Source organism: Polistes canadensis, unplaced genomic scaffold (genome assembly GCF_001313835.1).
Source record: "Polistes canadensis isolate GaletaPanama2010 unplaced genomic scaffold, ASM131383v1 scaffold_7, whole genome shotgun sequence".
Lineage (NCBI taxonomy): Eukaryota > Metazoa > Arthropoda > Insecta > Hymenoptera > Vespidae > Polistes > Polistes canadensis.
Genome location: NW_014569554.1, coordinates 415,499 through 432,879, shown reverse-complemented (window position 1 = coordinate 432,879; position 17,381 = coordinate 415,499). Strand labels below are relative to the sequence as shown.

At 30.5% G+C, this 17,381-nt stretch overlaps 4 protein-coding genes and 1 non-coding gene across 7 annotated transcripts; 1 reads left to right on the top strand and 4 right to left on the bottom strand.

The window, feature by feature from the left end:
* Positions 1 to 2,090: 2,090 nt before the first annotated feature.
* LOC106790718 lies at positions 2,091 to 4,570 on the top strand. 2 transcript variants are annotated; one of them, XM_014755831.1, is made up of 4 exons: positions 2,091 to 2,490; positions 3,044 to 3,261; positions 3,360 to 3,618; positions 4,055 to 4,570. In XM_014755831.1, exons 1-3 carry the CDS (start codon positions 2,307 to 2,309, stop codon positions 3,603 to 3,605), a joined length of 648 nt encoding a protein of 215 aa, XP_014611317.1. In that variant the 5' UTR covers positions 2,091 to 2,306; the 3' UTR covers positions 3,606 to 3,618; positions 4,055 to 4,570. The 2 variants fall into 2 exon arrangements, with proteins under 2 accessions (XP_014611317.1, XP_014611308.1); XM_014755822.1 differs by having other exon boundaries at positions 2,093 to 2,490; positions 3,360 to 4,067.
* LOC106790705 (putative leucine-rich repeat-containing protein DDB_G0290503) lies at positions 4,568 to 12,986 on the bottom strand. Of its 2 annotated transcripts, XM_014755810.1 has the most exons (9): positions 12,790 to 12,986; positions 12,400 to 12,705; positions 8,311 to 12,113; positions 7,114 to 8,216; positions 6,728 to 7,006; positions 5,745 to 6,623; positions 5,528 to 5,667; positions 5,212 to 5,272; positions 4,568 to 4,756 (listed from the first exon to the last, which is right to left on the bottom strand). In XM_014755810.1, the coding sequence occupies exons 2-9, from the start codon at positions 12,623 to 12,625 to the stop codon at positions 4,750 to 4,752; spliced, it is 6,498 nt and encodes a 2,165-aa protein (XP_014611296.1). In that variant the 5' UTR covers positions 12,626 to 12,705; positions 12,790 to 12,986; the 3' UTR covers positions 4,568 to 4,749. The 2 variants fall into 2 exon arrangements, with proteins under 2 accessions (XP_014611296.1, XP_014611287.1); XM_014755801.1 differs by having other exon boundaries at positions 12,400 to 12,978.
* A 139-nt stretch (positions 12,987 to 13,125) lies between these two features.
* On the bottom strand, positions 13,126 to 14,734 carry LOC106791344 (soma ferritin-like). Its single transcript, XM_014756920.1, has 3 exons — positions 13,905 to 14,734; positions 13,609 to 13,800; positions 13,126 to 13,512 (listed from the first exon to the last, which is right to left on the bottom strand). The coding sequence occupies exons 1-3, from the start codon at positions 14,091 to 14,093 to the stop codon at positions 13,228 to 13,230; spliced, it is 666 nt and encodes a 221-aa protein (XP_014612406.1). The 5' UTR covers positions 14,094 to 14,734; the 3' UTR covers positions 13,126 to 13,227.
* A 111-nt stretch (positions 14,735 to 14,845) lies between these two features.
* LOC106791336 (ferritin-1 heavy chain-like) lies at positions 14,846 to 16,379 on the bottom strand. The gene is made up of 3 exons (XM_014756907.1): positions 16,058 to 16,379; positions 15,707 to 15,931; positions 14,846 to 15,128 (listed from the first exon to the last, which is right to left on the bottom strand). Exons 1-3 carry the CDS (start codon positions 16,154 to 16,156, stop codon positions 14,943 to 14,945), a joined length of 510 nt encoding a protein of 169 aa, XP_014612393.1. The 5' UTR covers positions 16,157 to 16,379; the 3' UTR covers positions 14,846 to 14,942.
* Trnaa-cgc lies at positions 15,403 to 15,474 on the bottom strand. Its single transcript has one exon. It is a non-coding gene; the product is annotated as a tRNA-Ala (tRNA).
* Positions 16,380 to 17,381: the final 1,002 nt, after the last annotated feature.

The following is a 17,381-nucleotide window of genomic DNA, read 5'->3' as shown; positions in this document are numbered from 1 at the left end:
TAATTATAATTAAATAATATTGTAATTTGTTTTAATAGATCTTTACGATAATTATTCGAAAGATGAATCATTTCTTTCATCAATATTCTTTCCTTTTCCTTGATTTCTTTTCTTTATATATACGTATATATATATAAATTTTTTGTATTGATAATATTATTATTATGCTGAATCGAGCGTGTTTGTTGAGTGCGCGTATACCTTCGATTATTTTTTACCATCCCTGTATCAAATTTTTACTTGCAATTTTTATTTTTGTTAATATTGACCTATTACAACCATAAAAATGTGTTTAAAAGAAAAAAAAATAATATATATATATATACAGAAAGAAAGATATAAAAAATTCGTATGTAAATCTGAAAGGAATTTATTGTCTTATTACCATTGTCATTATTATTATTATTATTACTATTACTCTTATAAAATTGTTCCATTACGAAAAATATTTTTTGAAAAAAGTTTCCTTATACCGTACATAAAATATATTCTTCTCTCTCTCTTTTTTTCTCCCCTCCCCCCCCCCGGCCCCTTTATTTATAAATATGCAAAGCAATAAGATTTTAAGTAATCCATTTTGATTATTATTATTATTATTATTATATTGTAAAAAGAAGAAGAGAGATAAACTTCGAAGTGCGAAATATACGCGACAAAGTCGATTCGTTGGGGAAAAAGAAAAAAAAGAACAAACATAATCTTTAACAAATAGATCGTTCGTCGTTTGAGAACGACCACCACCTCCCCCTTTGTGTCTTACAATTAATCGAGAAAACATGTCGCCGGTTAATCCCAACAAGGTTGATGAAGAAGAAGAAAAAGATTATTATAAAAATCAAAACTATATTTCCTTACAATGAAAGCCGCCATTTTGTATGTGTTGAGCGTATGCATTTTTTTGTTTCGATGATTTTTTTTCTTTTCCCTTTAAGGGAAAAAAGAACAACACTTTTATCGTAATAATCATGTTTTACAGTGATAAAAATTACACATCCTACACACACACACACACATACACACATATATATACAAATAAATAAATAAAAAAAATATATATATATATAAAAATAAAAATAAAAATAAAAATAAAAATAAAAAAGATTACTTGAACAGTAAAAAGAAGCGAGCGTGCTGCGCGTACGCATGTGTGTGTATCTGTCCGAATGTTTATGCATGCATTTATGTGCGTATGTGTGTACGTATATTAAAAAGAAAGTAAGCATCAAGTATATAAGAAGGGATGATTAATGGAATGGTGGAGGAAAGAAAAGATATATGCGTAAAATGAAGATTCACGAAGAAAAGATTATGTGCGCGATCGAATATTTGCTTGTGTATATCCAAGAAAGAGATAAAATAAAATAAAATGATTAACAAGGAGAGAAAGAGAGAGAGAGAGAGAGAGAGAGAGAGAGAGAGAGAGAGAGAGAGANGAGAGAGAGAGAGAGAGAGAGAGAGAGAGAGTGAATTTGAATGAAAGAAAAATGTAAAGAAAGAGAGAGAGAACCATTCGTTCGCTCATTTAACACAATGTGTGTACTATATAAGATAACAATTTACAATTATTTGTAATGAATACTTTTTATTTGTCAAATAAAGGTTAGTACAAACAAAACAGGGAATTGTTTGTTCCTAAAATTGTGTTGTTAATGTTTTTTTTTTTTATTGATTTTCTTTTAATTTTCATAATGTGAAAATGATAAACGAGCATACAAATGCACAAGATATATTCCGAAAAATAAGTAAAGCGATGAGAATAAAATGCAAGAGTTTGTTTTTAATGATTTATAATATTTGCTCCTATATTAACAGCACAAAAGTACAAACTATTATTAATAGTACGAACATTGTTTCAATACCGTACTCGTTTGGAAAAATTCCATACCTAATATCTATGTTTTATAATCGTTTATTTTTTTTTTTATAATATTGGCAATACTTTTCTTTAGTGAACTCGACGAAATTTATCCCAAAAATTATATTTCAAAATCAAAATAATCCTTTTCTGAATTTAAAAACTCATTCGAACATTTTATATATTCAACGTATCATCTCGCATTTGACATAAAAATAAATAAATAGTAAATAAATATATTTCTAGTCTACGTTCATATAATTTCGTAAATCTATGATTTACCAGAACTTTCGATGGCCCTTCTAACGTACTATTTCCGGTTATAAATAGAACCCTTGACCCTAAACATAGGAATAGTTCAGCGTTCTTTCTTTGTAGCTTCACTCATCTATACTACTGAATAATAATCGTTGTTTTAATCTGAGATTTTGTCAATTTTTCGATTGAAAAAATGGAATCTAAAGAGAATCTAACAATAGCATTAATCAAAGAAGTAGAAAAAAGAAGAATTTTATGGGATCCAAAGCATAAGGATTATGAAGTTAGAAGTAAAAGAAGGGAAACGTGGATCGATATATGCTGCCAATTAATAAACAATTACAAGGAGTTACCTGAACATATACAAGATAAACTTTGTAAGTTATATTTTTGTAATAATCTGTCAAATAATCAAAATAATTTTTCCATGCATCGATATGTCGTCAAGAATGCACTTAATTGTCGTAGAATCTTTCAAACGTCAAATTTAAAATAATAATGCATTTGATAACATCAACGGCATAATCGATATTATATATTCTCCATTTGTTTGACTTTGTATCAAATGTAAAGTCAATATAATGTTTATCTCGTGATAACCGATAATTCAAAATCCTATTACAAGAACATTTGAGTAAATTTTCATCTAATCCAAAATGCTCTTCATCGACGATCAATACACAAGGCGGCACAGCAACGTAATTTTTTGATATATTTCTAATATTTCTAAAGATATGAATTTCCTCCTTTATATTGACCACCAAACAATAATGAAAATTTGCATGAATTTCTTCGTAACGAAGAAATCTTTGACATTGCATTCTCAGTAGCAGGATGTTTAGGACAATAGTTTAACTGCGCTCTCTCTTGCAATTACAATATTACAATATATTTAAAATCTAAATTATCCTTTTTTTTTTTTTATTCTAGTAAGAGCAACAAGACATAAATGGATGACCATTCAAGAAATGTATTTTGTAGAAAATCCATTCATCGAAATGGATTTCGATGAAGCAAATGGCTCATTATCACCTTTAGGAAAACTGTTATACTTTATAAAAGATATTCCACCTATGATGAATAGTTGGTATCATGCAAATCTGGAAAGTGACGAAATGTTTAAGAATGAGAAAAAACAAGGAATAACAGTAAGTAAACTATTATGAATGAAAAAAATTATTGTGTGTATAATGCTTCATTATTTTATTCGACTGTTTATTTTGATCATTGTGTGAATTTTTTTTAGATTGAATCAGAAACGGGAAAAAAGATAGATGTTTCAGATGTTTTAGGCAAATATTTATCAAGTAAATTGATGGAAACGGACGAGGATTGGGCATTTCTTAATAAATTATTAGAGTTGATTAAATCATTAGATGAGGAAGATAAATCTAAATTTCGTAAGCAAATATTCAAATGCATAAAAAAGATTATAGAACAAAAAGAATTCGACCTAAAGCCTAACTCTGATTTAATGATTGGGAGCAATTAAAGCGGACAGTGAAGTAATTGGAAATAATTACCTTTTCTTATAAAACTCATATTCTTATAATCAATATTTTTGGAGCTCAAAATTGTTTACGAGCGTATTTTGTCTTCGTTAGTTCTTTTTATTAAATTATTTTGAAAATAATAATTGCCCTTAGCTCTATGCAATTGTTATACAAGTAGATAATAGTAGAGATTTGTCTTATCAATCGAGCAGTTTAATAGAAGAACTTTATTGTATCAATCAAGCCAAAACTAGCATTCAATTATTACCGTATTATATCTATAAAAATAATAGTATTAGAAACTAAAGAAAAACATTTAAATAAATTAATGTCGTTTATGTCGATAAACAATGAAAAAGATAATGTTCCACCTAAATCGTTTAAAGAAAAAAAAACTTCTTCTAAGAAAATAACGATCGAGGTTGACGAAAATGATCCGTGCTTGCAGGATAAAAAAAAAACTAAACAGAAGTTTACCTCTACTCCTGGATCAGATCCAAGGTATAGATAAATGTAAGCTATGAATATAATAGATCAACTTTTTAAAAAATTGTTATACAACGTAATAAAGATTTCAACAACAAAATCAAACATTACGATGCTATGTCATGTATACGGATTTTTATCGATGCGAACATATTCTTGGGGAAGGACACGAAGCATGCACGTGGTTTAAACGAGCTTTTCATTCTATTTGTCCGAATGACTGGATTCGTAATTGGGATGAGCTTCGTATTAGTGGAAAATTACCTTGGCACAAATATTATAATCAGGGAGACTTCCCCGGCGATAAATATGGCGTTTAAAAATATTTCATGTATCTCTAATCTTTGATTTAATATTTTCTATTATTTTCTTATATATTATGTACTTATAATCTCTTATTGTACTTATAATCTCTTTTTTCAAAAAAGAAATAATATTCCATGTAATATTTGATAATTAATAAAATACATTTATATATCATAGAAAGGAATAAAATATTCAATTTTTATTATACAGGTACAAGACTTTTAATTAATTATGAGGTAACGTATATCGAAGTATGAAAAGATACTCCACACAATCCCCGATGTTGGTCATTAGGCCGTCTTCTTCTTTAATTTCGAATCTTCGTATTGAACGTCTTCTTCATCTTTTATATCATCTCCTTATTTGCATACGTTAAACACACTTTGATCGTCATGTAGCTTATGCATATATATTTGTATACATGTATACATGTACATATCTATATATATATATATATATATATATATATATACGTGTATATATACGTGTATATATACATATATTTAATATATAGATGTATAAATGTATATATATTTATGTATGTATGTTCCACTATATATACTATACATATATACATACGCGCGCGCGCGAGACACTGTTTTTTACATGCGTAAAAAATAGATACTTGGAAGAATTTCCTTTTCATTTGTTTTTTTTCCCCCTATGTCTATATATGATATATAATAGACACTTGAAATGAGACGGTAAATAAATTACTTCTTTTTTGTTCTATCATAGATGCGGATTTCTTACATGTTAAAATGGCAATTATTTTTGTGCAAAAACTCCTTCCACATCATGAGGACAACTTACCATCTTCGGGCGTTGCTTCTACTTGGGTGATCAAAATGCACCGCGTCTAGATCAATACAGTCTGCAATTTTCAATGCACATAGATTTGATTGAAATGTTAATATGGTCTGTATATAGAAAAATAAAAAGATAGAAAGAAAAAAGGAAAAAAGAAAAAGGAAAAAGAAAAAAGAAGAAAAAAAAAAGAAAATTGAAGAAAAGACATCACTTGATATCGTGTAAACACAATGCGTTCTCGCAAACGCGTATACGACGATAAGATTATAGATGATAATTAGACGACTCATTAAAATTCGCAATTAAAGATTAGAACCACCTTGTTTTTCTTCTAACGTTTTGTCTCCCGTTGACTGATGATCATACATGATGACAGATTGATGAACGAATCGGCAATCTCCGTCGTTGCAAGTTCCCATTAACTCGTACGGGCAAAGTATTCCATGGGGATCCGTGTTCCTAATTAAAAAATATAAAAAACGCAAAGATGTGTAAATACATCTATGGATACACTCATATTACATCGTAGAACAAACCTTGATGGTTTCAAATGTGTTAACATCGAAACATAAGGTTCGATAGCTTTCTTTTTCCGATCATCGATTTCTTGTAAAATTCTTGCCCTGTTTGGGCAATGTTTTGGGTCCGTTTTCGAATACCAAATAATATCACAATCTCCATTCTTTCTGGTAAGATTATTATCTATACAATATTCTGCTCCAATTGTCGTTTTATCGTAATAATGATCATGCCTTATTATATCATTTGTTTTGGGAAAAGTACTATCTCTCTTCTTGCTTTCTTCATCACTTTCTTCTGCCGTTTCTTCTTCTTCATTTTCTTGTTTCAATGATTTCCGAGTATTCGTTAATGTTACTGCAGTACCATTTTCCGATATCATTATATTATTATTCTCAGAAAGATCCTTATCCTGTTGTTCTATTACAACAGAATTTTCTAATATTGGTATTTCTATTTCTATAAGTTCAGGTTCAGTTTGGAATACAGATTCGGGTTCAGTTTGAAGTACTGATTCGGGTTCGGTTTGGAATTCGGATTCGGGTTCGGTTTGGAATTCGGGTTCCGTTTCAGTTTGGAATTTGGATTCAGTTTCAGTTTGGAATTCGGGTTCAGTTTCAGTTTGGAATTTGGATTCAGTTTCAGTTTGGAATTCGGGTTCAATTTCAGTTTGGAATTCGGGTTCAGTTTCAGTTTGGAATTCGGGTCCAAGTTCGGGTTGGGATTCGGATTCAAGTTCGGTTACAGGTTCTGGTTCAGTCTGTTTTTCAGGAATAACATTTTTATGCATTTCTGATACACGAACAGAAGGTACTTTCTTTTGGGAAAGTTGTCGTGAATGATTGACGACCTCTTTTAATTTGTTCTCTAAAAGATCTGCTCCAGCTTTAGGTATTCTAATAAAGAAAAAAAAAATTAAAAACAAATATATAATTTCATGGGATACACAAGAAGGCTTTTCCTTTTAGAAATATTATAAATCATGAAAATTCATTCATACTTATAATCCAGTCCTATAACTCTGGTGCCTAAAACTTTACAGATTCTCGACAATTTAAAACATTCTCGTCTTCCATTATTGATTTTGTTACGCGTATCCATTACTTTAGGACCTATACTATTAATTTTATTAAGATGATCTTGTAACTTTTTCTCCGCCAATCTTAATTGTTCTTTTAATTTTTTAATTTCTTCCACGCAACTTGTTTGCAAATCTCTCTCCATATTCCATTGACGTAAATCTCCTGACATTTCAGCAAGATTGTCTAATACTAAGTACCTGTATCATAAATAAATTGTCTTTTTTTGAAGTATCTTTTCTTACAATTAAATAATAAAAATGTATACATATATATTTAAAAAAAAAAAAAAAGAAATCAATTGTACCTTTTCATAACTAATTTTTGTTCCGTGTCCATTAAGTGTCGTACTTGTTCTATCCTCGGAAGATTAACAAGAGAATTTAATTCTGTTGTAACATCCTTTTTTATACTTTCCTGTAATTCTTCGAGATCTTGTATTTTATTTATTTTCATGTCATTTGTCGCTAATATTATATCATTTTCATAGCTACTTTCAATATTGGATAAATTTAAATCTGTATCATCTTTTTTTGCTGCTTCGTCTTGTACCAACGTAAATAATAATTGATCCTTTGCTGTAGTTTCTTTGTTGTGTAAATTTTCACCTTCTATCGATAAATTTACATTCAACGTGTCCAAATTATTAATATCTTCGATAGTTAACTTACTGTTATCTCTGTTCATTTCTTGTTCATTTTCTTTATTCATTTCGTTGTGTTCCTTAGCATGATCCTGACTAAATTCAACATCAATTCTATCATCTTTCTTTTTTTTTACATTATTATCTTGTTTGTTTTCAGTATTTATTAAGTCTGTTCTTTCCGATAAATCTGTTTTATTATTTATCATTATTGTTCGATCAGATTCGTGCTGGTCTACCTGAATTTGAACAAGTTTATGATTGACTTCGTCCGTAGTTAATACTTTCAACGAAGCCATTGCTATTTTAAACTTGTTTGTATCTTGTGGATATTTATTTTCTGTTGTTTTCATTATCTTATTACTGTGTTCAGATACTTTTTCGTTCGACGTTTGTGCATTGGAAGGATTTGAAACAATCATTTGCAAAGATCTTTTTTTAGAATTTGGAATAACCGAAGATGTCGAGGAATTTGTATTCCTTTTTACCACCTCGATATTTCTTTCGTTATTATTTTTTATAGATATTTGTAAATTTAGATTTTGAGTCTTTACAAGTCCAATTGGATTCTCTTTAGACAATGGCAACGATTCTTTGCTTAAACTATCAGACATTGTGGAATGTGACGATGCGCTGTTAATATTGTTTGTTGTCTTAAAAGTACCAGTTTCTGCGGTCTTTTTCTTTTTTAATATTTCACGTTCGAAAATTTGTTGTTTCAATCGACGATACTCCTCTTGCTTTGATACTGGAAGATGTCGCACTGCCTAAAAAATTATTTTCACAAACGAGTAATTAATTTTTGGTCCAACTTTTTATTAGACGCACGTATGCGCACAAATGTATACGTAAAATACTTACCAAGGGTGTATGAACAGCAGGAGAAATGTTACTTTCTACTGACGTAACGGATGACAAATTCTTTTTAGTTACGTTATGCAAAGGAATAGTTTGTTTGCTAGCTGCTGCATTTTCTTGTTTCTTTCTAACATCTCTTAAAAATTGATCTACGCTTCTCTCAAATTCCGTCGTAGGAATATTTAAAATCGGACGTTTTTCTACTTTATCCGAACTTGACACAGAAATAGAATTAGTTTTATATCTTTCATAATCCGAATCGCTTTCCTCAGTGTCAGATCCTAAATTTATCACAATGCGTTGCATGTCTGAAGATATGACTTTTGTATTACTTATCCATTTATTTTCGCAAGGCCTTATATTAAGAATTGATTTATTATCTAACAATTTGTCAGCATTATAATTAGATACTGCTTTTTGTAAAATTAATTTCTTTTGGACTACTGTATTTTGGTATTTTTTAGCATTATTTACAACTTTTGTACTTGCAGGAATTGAGACTTTTTTTAGATATTTTTTTGTTGGACCTTTTAACAAAGGAAGTGGTCTTTTCTTATTACAATTTGCCATATATGTTAAACGGGAAGCCGTATCATTGACGATAGCATTTTCTTTTGCAATATCAGTAGATGGTACTGGCGCACCGGGCACCTGATTTTTTTCATCTCCAGAATTATATGCAAATGCGAATTGTGATAATGAATGGGGCATAGTATTATTGCTTTGAACTTGATACGTGGGTATTGCCGTATCCGTCTGTTGTATTTTCTGTACAACTGGGACATTACTAATAGATGATAATGTAGCAGTTGTGGTAACCACAGATGCACTGCAAGAACTGATATCCGAAGATTTTGAGCGTTTTGCTAATGATGCTAATAAACTTGCCCTCAAAGCTTCCTCGTCTTCGTCTATGCTTGGCCTTCTTCTCTTTGTGTTCTCTGGTATGTGTTCATTTACTACATTAAGCGATGAATTATTATTGCTCTCTACATTTGTAAGATGTTGTACAATACTATCTTTTTCTATTTCATTAGATAGATGTGAATTACTTTCCTGATTCAATTTAGTTGTTAATTTCACATTATCAGAATCAGTGAGAACTGCTGCATTAGATATACTATTTTGTTCTTTGTGAATAATGCTAGATGGTAATTCACTTTCCATATTCATCATAGTTTCATTTGTTTCTCCTGATGCACCAGAGTCACTCTCAAATTTCTTTTTATTTTCATTAGAAATTGTAATTTTAATATTTTGAATAGTATTATTATTCTTCCTTTTACTTCTTTTTCCACGTTTCTTTTTCTTAGGCACTGAATCTGTAATATTAATAAGAACACTTTTATCTGACTTAGCTGATGAAATATTAGGACTAATTTCTTGTTCTTTGGGTAAGGTAGCATGCGCGTCTTCTGTTACGTTATTTATACTCTCGTCATTTAAGCAATTTTTAAATGCTACAGGTGTAGTTAATATTGTTTGTGGTTTTTTTGCAACAGATGTAAGCTTCATAGGTTTGAACTGAGTGGTTAATTTTGCATTGACATTTAAATCAATTGGAATTGGTTGCATTTCGGCACTTTTGAATGTTGGTTCAATATGATTTTCATGTTTTTTCATAGGCCATGGTTGTTGCAATTGTTTATTTGATTTTAATATTGTTGCAGGAACCAATGTTCTATTGATAAGAGTAGGAATTTTATTGATATCTTTGGTAACATCTGGAACACCATGCATATAGAGCGGTTCGTCAGCTAATTTCGTGTTTTCTGCTTTATTAGTTGGATTATTATTCATACTATCCTTATTTTCCAAGTTTGAAGATAAACATTTTTCTCGATCAACTTCGTCTGCATCCGGAAGATCATCAATCGTTACCATTGAATCATTGGGAGACATAGAACCTTCTTCAAAGAAATGCGGAAAATCATTTTGATTTCTTGTAATTAAAGTCTCCATCTCGTTAACATGTTCTTTTCCATGTAGATTTTCTCTTTTCAATATGTTCAAATTTCCATAAGAATGATCGTACATCATTTCTGGGGACATTAAATCAGAAGTTTTTGAAAAAGATGTTTGTATCAATGGAAGCGTTTGAGATAGATCAGGGTCATATATAGGAGCATCGGTCGGTGAATAAGGTCTCTCTTGACCCATATTAATATCCATTGGCATGTAATTTTCATTGGTACTAGATATATCGTTAGTTATATTACAATGTGTACCACTAAATTGAGAGGTAGATATGGATTCATTAATTTGTTTGGTAGTAATAATATCAGATTTGCTAGTTTCAATGGAATCAGATGGAGAATAAGGAGCATCTGTATTAATGTCATAAAATGTACTTTCGGTATTTGCACAGTTTATCATATTCGATAAATAGCTTTTGTTTTCAATAATGCCTGTTCTTAAAGTTCCGTGTTCCAATTGATTATTTGTATTATCGAAAAATGGACTATTAGTTCTTTTGTTAAGATTAATAAACGAAACATCAGATGTTTGCATTCCTAACAGGTGCGTGTCTATGGGTATATCATTAGTAATATTGTCTGTTGGAGAATATGGCAATTTTTCTTTTTCCTGTTCAATATCAGTATCTAGTTCCATATCTTCAGTATGCATCACTTCATTCGAAGAAGAAAACATTTGAGCAGCTGGTGGCAACGAATCAATATGTGTTTCACCAGGCATAGATATACTATCCAAAAAGCTCTGATTAAATGGACTTTTACTACGAGAAATAGAGGAAATATCATATTTTTTAGTCTTTACGCCTCTCTGTACTCTGTCTTGATGTTTCTTCAATACTGCAGAACGTAATGCTATCATACGCAACTCGAGATCTTCTTCGTCATGATCGTCGTCATAACTGGACGTTTTACTTTCATAATCTGTTTTGCTCTGTTCGTTGTTTTTCTCATTACGCTTTTGCTTCGTTTCTAACGCTTTTTGTCTCAACAATGCTAAATCCTCTTCGTCGTCGCCATCGTTTTTTATTCTCACATACGTAACCATCTTCTCTTTGGTACAATTAGTTACATTATCGTTATTGTCTGACATACCTTTTATCATATTTGATAATTTTTCTTTTAATGACGAACTGTGTTCTTTGCTTTTAACATTTTCATCTTGCACTTGAATTCTAACAGAATCTAAACGTCTTACTTTCTTTAATAATTTATTTACATCGCCATAGACATTCTCATTAAAAGCATTGGACGAAGGCAACTGTTCATTTTTTGACATCTTTTTTGATATCGCTCTTGTAGGCGATCGACGCTCAGATCTTTTTGGAGATCTAAGTCTACGAGGGGATTTTCTCAATACCGGCGATCTGCTACGCATGATAGGCGATTTTGATTTCCTAAGAGGCATTTTGAACCATGTTGACGGTCTGTGTCTTCTAGTTGGAGATTTAGTAGTTATTCTTGATCTCCTATGCAACGGACTTAAATTTCTACGATGAGATCTGGACAAACGGTCTCCTTTAGAATTGTCATTGTTGTGTTTTAACGTAGTCTCTCCTACAACAACATTTATTGAGGACGAAGAAACCAAGTTGTCGTCATTGGTGCTGGAAACATGGTTCCTTTCCTTCTTTTTCTTTTTCTTACTTCTTGATCTTGACATAGAGCGCTTCTGTTTAGAATTATCCACAAGACCAACAATTTCCATATCACTGTCACTAGAAATAGGTACAAGATCATCATTCTTTTCTTGTAACGTAGAGGCAGTATGCTTGACTCCTGCGGATCCTGAGTCTTTTGCATAATGTCGATTTTCCTTTTCTTGGACCGTATCTTGATGGAAAAAACAAGAAAGAAATTTCTATTTCGTTAGACAAATAATATATAAATATAAATAATAAAAATCTGTACAGTGGGTATCAAATTCATGTATACATATTTACTTAAATATATCTTTCAAATAAGAGAGCACGTAACGTGCTCTCATAAACTTAACCCTTAATGGTCACACCTCAGCCTAATGTAACCCAATTACCATATACTAGTCACCTCGTGTGTGTGGCTGTTAAGGGTTAAGAATATTCACTGTTTTAAGAAATGTAAGAAAATAAATTGATACCTTTTCTATTAGAATTCTTGTGATGGTAATATTTAGCAGAAGTGCACCATGGCGTACAACGTTGAGTGGAAAGACAATTAACGCATCTTCCAGTTTTGATCCCATATCCGTAACCGAGGTGTCCTTCCTCGGAAGAGCTCACATCTTCCAAAGATATTTCACCTTCCTCTCTTTCATCCAAAACTTCGAGAGATTCGTTACATCCACTTGATAAGTCACTAGCCATTATTAAACTTACCCTCGAAATATAAATAATGATAGGGGTCCATCCGTGATTAACAAAAAATGATTAATAAATTGCGATATCTAAATTTATTTTACGACAAGAGAGAAAAAAAGTAAGGTTAATTACGCGTCAACGAGAAACTGTGTAACGTACGTTCAACTTACGTTTCAAAGCTATACGCGTTTCCTTTAAATTATTATCTATTTCAAATTCTATTGTAAATATTGTAACGTCAATATATCGAAAGCAATTCTAACTAACTTTAATCGTATATTTGTTCAAATAATATCTCACCACTTTTCCCCCGCCTTTATTGCATAAACTGACTCACGCTTACTTGTGCTTTGTTAGTATCATTGTTCTTACAAACATGGCTGCCAATATCCTACACGTTCCAACGTTAAATGTAACTATATATAGTAATATTCTATTTTGTTTTATCGATTATTATTGATTTTCAGGGATTATTACGATATTAATATGGATGGTATTTTTTTTATTTCTAATATGTATAATGCACACACGCATTTATATACAAGCGTACAAAAGTTATAATTAGGTACGCAACAAAAAAACTATCAAAGATGAACGACTTTAATCTTTTACTTCTGATTTATCTTCAAATGTAGTCTTTTTTTAAAAACGTTAAATTCCGACGATACATGATTATCGAGCAAATCCTTATCGAAAATAAAACGTGCCAATGCTTGATCCCCTATGCCTGATAAAATTGTTACGAATCTTGCCATTTCATTGACGCTTTTCATTTGATTTTCCATAAAACCCGTGACAATGAAATCACTTGCGTTTAAATCACCATGCTTTTCAGCTGTTGCATTTACATCGACCAATTTTTCGCTGACTTCTATCTCAAGTCCCAGGGCAGTCTGCGATAATTATAGACAAATGATGATTATTTATAAATGAAATTAAAAATGCAATATTATACTTATACTAATGTATGTTTATTTATTCGAGATTACTTTAAATGCACGAAGAGGGCACTTCCAATCAGGATCAACTGGTGGTAAAATCGGACACAATTCTATTTGGCCGCCGCGCATTTTAACATAATCGATAAATTGCAAAGCATGCTCATGCTCTTCTTGATGCATTTGCATAAAAAATGACTCGCAACCTGGCAATGCAACGTCTACGCGCCCAAAATATGCGGCCTTGCTCGTGTACACGCATTCATGGTATGTTTGTAAGAAATAAGATAAATGGAAAGATTATGTTTGTTTAATGCATACTTTGAAATATCATATTATTTTCTTACCATAGATAAGTAATAATAAAAAGCCTTAAATTCAGCATTTATTTGTTTATTCATAGCAGCTTCGGTCTCTTCGTGAAATTTGAAATGACTTCTTTTCCCGGTCGGCCATTCCATTGGTTTATCGATACAGATGGCATTGTCATCGAGCAAATTTTTATTTGAATTTTCTTTCAAAATCGTTGTAGTCATATCCCGTTGAATATTAGTATTTAAAAAGTTACTAAAATTTGATAACGCACGATTGCGTGTGAAAAGAATAATAATTTAAACTATATATTTACATTTATTACGATTACTTAGAAGCTTACTTTCGAAATAATTGACCATCTTTAATTAGACATATTTTAATTTTTAATTTACATAGACAGTTGCGTCTTCGCAACACTGCCAACATATTTGTTTTTTTTTTTTTTTTTTTTACATAAATTTAATCCTCGACATTTGGGTCAAATTGACTTTGTAACATCTGTTTCCTTACATTAGCACTTTTTAATATTTTTATTTTTATTACATACGTACGTATTTCGACTATTATAATTTCCTTTTAAACGATCATTATGGATTATGGTTTCAATCGAGAATGAAAGCGAAAGCTATACGGATTGGCATTTTTTTTATACGTCGCAGAATCGTAGATAACAATGACATATGCATTTATACATATATTCTTATTTCTAATTTTGTATTACATGTATGAGTACGTGTATACGTGCGAACCGTGCATACATGTATTACATACATACAAATATAAATACTAGGTGAGCCGAAAGTTTAAAGATAATTTAAAATTCAATTACTCTCTTTTGAGACGTTGTAAAATAAAAAATTCCTAAGTTTGCAATTTTTAAATCCGATGAAAGAAAAATTGGTCTGATACAAAATAATTTTAAAAATAAAATACAAATTGTATGGGTTCACTCTTATATATATATATATATATGTATATATAATACGTTATATATAATACGTTAATGATAAAATTTATTAATTTATATGATGTAATTAGATAACTCGTAGGAAAAAATATGCGCTGTCGTTTCATTCTATCATTTCCTTGTCGAACATGTATACTCCAAGACCTTCCCCTACCATTTCGAGATTAGTAGCATAATCGGCGATCTTCTTGATGGAATCCACCTGCTCTTGAAGGAATTCTGTCTCCAAATAATCCATAAAATTGGCATCTGAGTGTTTCGCAGCAATGGCGTGTAATTCCAATAAACTCTAACAATAAAATGTATTATAAATGTAATAATTCATTTCCTGATTATATTTCTTTCTTTTGCAGAAATAATTAAAGAAAGAAAAGACACTGTAAAAATAAATTGGAGGTGAGAAAGAATAAAAGACAATATATTCAAAATTAATAAATAAATAATAATGAAATTTTTACTAATTAATATGTTTAAATAAATAATATTAATATTTTTGATATCGAAAATGTCAACATTATTAATTGGTTAATTCAATTAAATAAAAGGAAGAAAAAAAAAGGCGTTGGAGGAGCTGGGATTTGAACCCAGGACTTTCCGCATGCGAAGCGGACACTCTACCACTGAGTTACACCCCCTGTTTCCAAGAAAGTTGTGTAACTCGAACTAACCACGATGGAATACTTTGACAACGTACGTAATGTTAACGTATGTTTATTAATTAAATTAACTAACACATGCGAAAATAAACTTGTAAAAGACACACTGGCATTGTGCTTCGTAGAAAACACAAAGTAACAATACGTGAAAATGCTTACGTAAAAGTTTATCGAAAGTATAGCCGATATAACTAATTAAATAAAAACATACCTCGTTAACTTTTTTTTCCAAATTTAATGCTTCGATCATAGCATTTTTTGCAGACAACCAATCGCTTGTCAGCGGTGCGTCGATGGACGTTAATATTATATCGCCGCCCCTTTTGTTTTGATACGTCATAAACTTCATAGCATGTTTACGTTCATCGTCGGATGCTTTTTTGAAGTATCTGTAGAGACCCGGCAAAGCGACATTACTTCTATCGAAGTAGTAAGCCTGAAAATAATCAATAACTCCTAACAACACCGAGTTGACAGAAACGATTCGCTGTCTCGATACAAATAATACAAAATATACGACAGAATATCTCCATAAAAAATATGTGATATATTAATTATGTACCATAGACAAATAGACGTAACTTGCATTCAATTCCATGTTGATTTGTTTATTTAATCCATTTTCGCAGTCTAGATGAAAATTTTGTCTTATGAGACTCATGATTTCAAATATTTCGTAAGATCTTTTATAATTATGTCTGTTGAGAGTAATATATATAATAATATATTTATAATTTAATGTTATTTAATTTTTCTCACGAAAGACTGCAATGCTCGGTAAAATATTTTTTTCAAGATTTTACGCAACGAGGTTACGCATGAACTGCAGGATGGATGAACGCTTGTAAGCTATTGCGCGACGCTGCAGATAACTAAGGATATATGTATACAATTTATTAACCAGTGCCGTATAGCACTGTGGGTGAGTGTAAGACTAGTAATAGCGGGAATTCAAGATCGAAAAATATTATTTATGATTTTATAAAAATATTTATCGTTGATAAAACTTCGACGAAAATAAACAAGATTTTTTTTTTTATATATAACAGATTTATCCTGAGATCATAATTTATACCGGATATCAAGTATATACGATTATTTCAATTGTTTTAAAAAGAGATTCATTTTTCAAAATAATATATAAACATTAACAGATATCTTTTTCCCCTTTTTGATTGCTTTTTTTTAGCTTTCGTTTAAATTTTAATGGTAACACAAGTGTATCGTTTCGATACGACACATAATTTGCCTTGAACTTTATTGCTCCGTATTTCTATCTCTTGTTTTTGATTATTTATAAGAATCTACAATCTATATTTATTATTTAATATCTCAACGCTAATGTACTGCATCAGAGTTTTTAAAGAAATTATTTTGGTACCGAATACGATTGGCTTAGATAAGTTTTACTAACTAGCCAATCGTATTCGAGGATTCTTGTACGATGAGCAATGCTATTGGTTATCCTGGAAATAATAAATTAATACATATTTATTTATTATATGAACGAGTGCAACAAGATTTTTTAATAAGAGAGAAAGATATTGATATTAGTAGATCAAAATATTTGTTTTTTATTACATTTATCGATTTTTATTTGCGTGTAATGTACATCATACGTTATGTATTGACTGCTGCGAAACAGAACATCGAGTTAAAATGGAGCAATTGAAACGCTAGTTATTAACTAAATTAGGATATTTTTTATTTTCTAGTCGTTGCTCGATGACAGAAAAATTTTAAATATATTTAAGTATTTTACAAGTATTAGAAAGAATTTAATCGAAAAATGTTCCTGTCGATAATGCAGCAGTACATATAATTATTCTAATATCCGCTAGAGTTCGCTTAACTAATACAAAATGTAGCGACCTGCTGTCGATAAG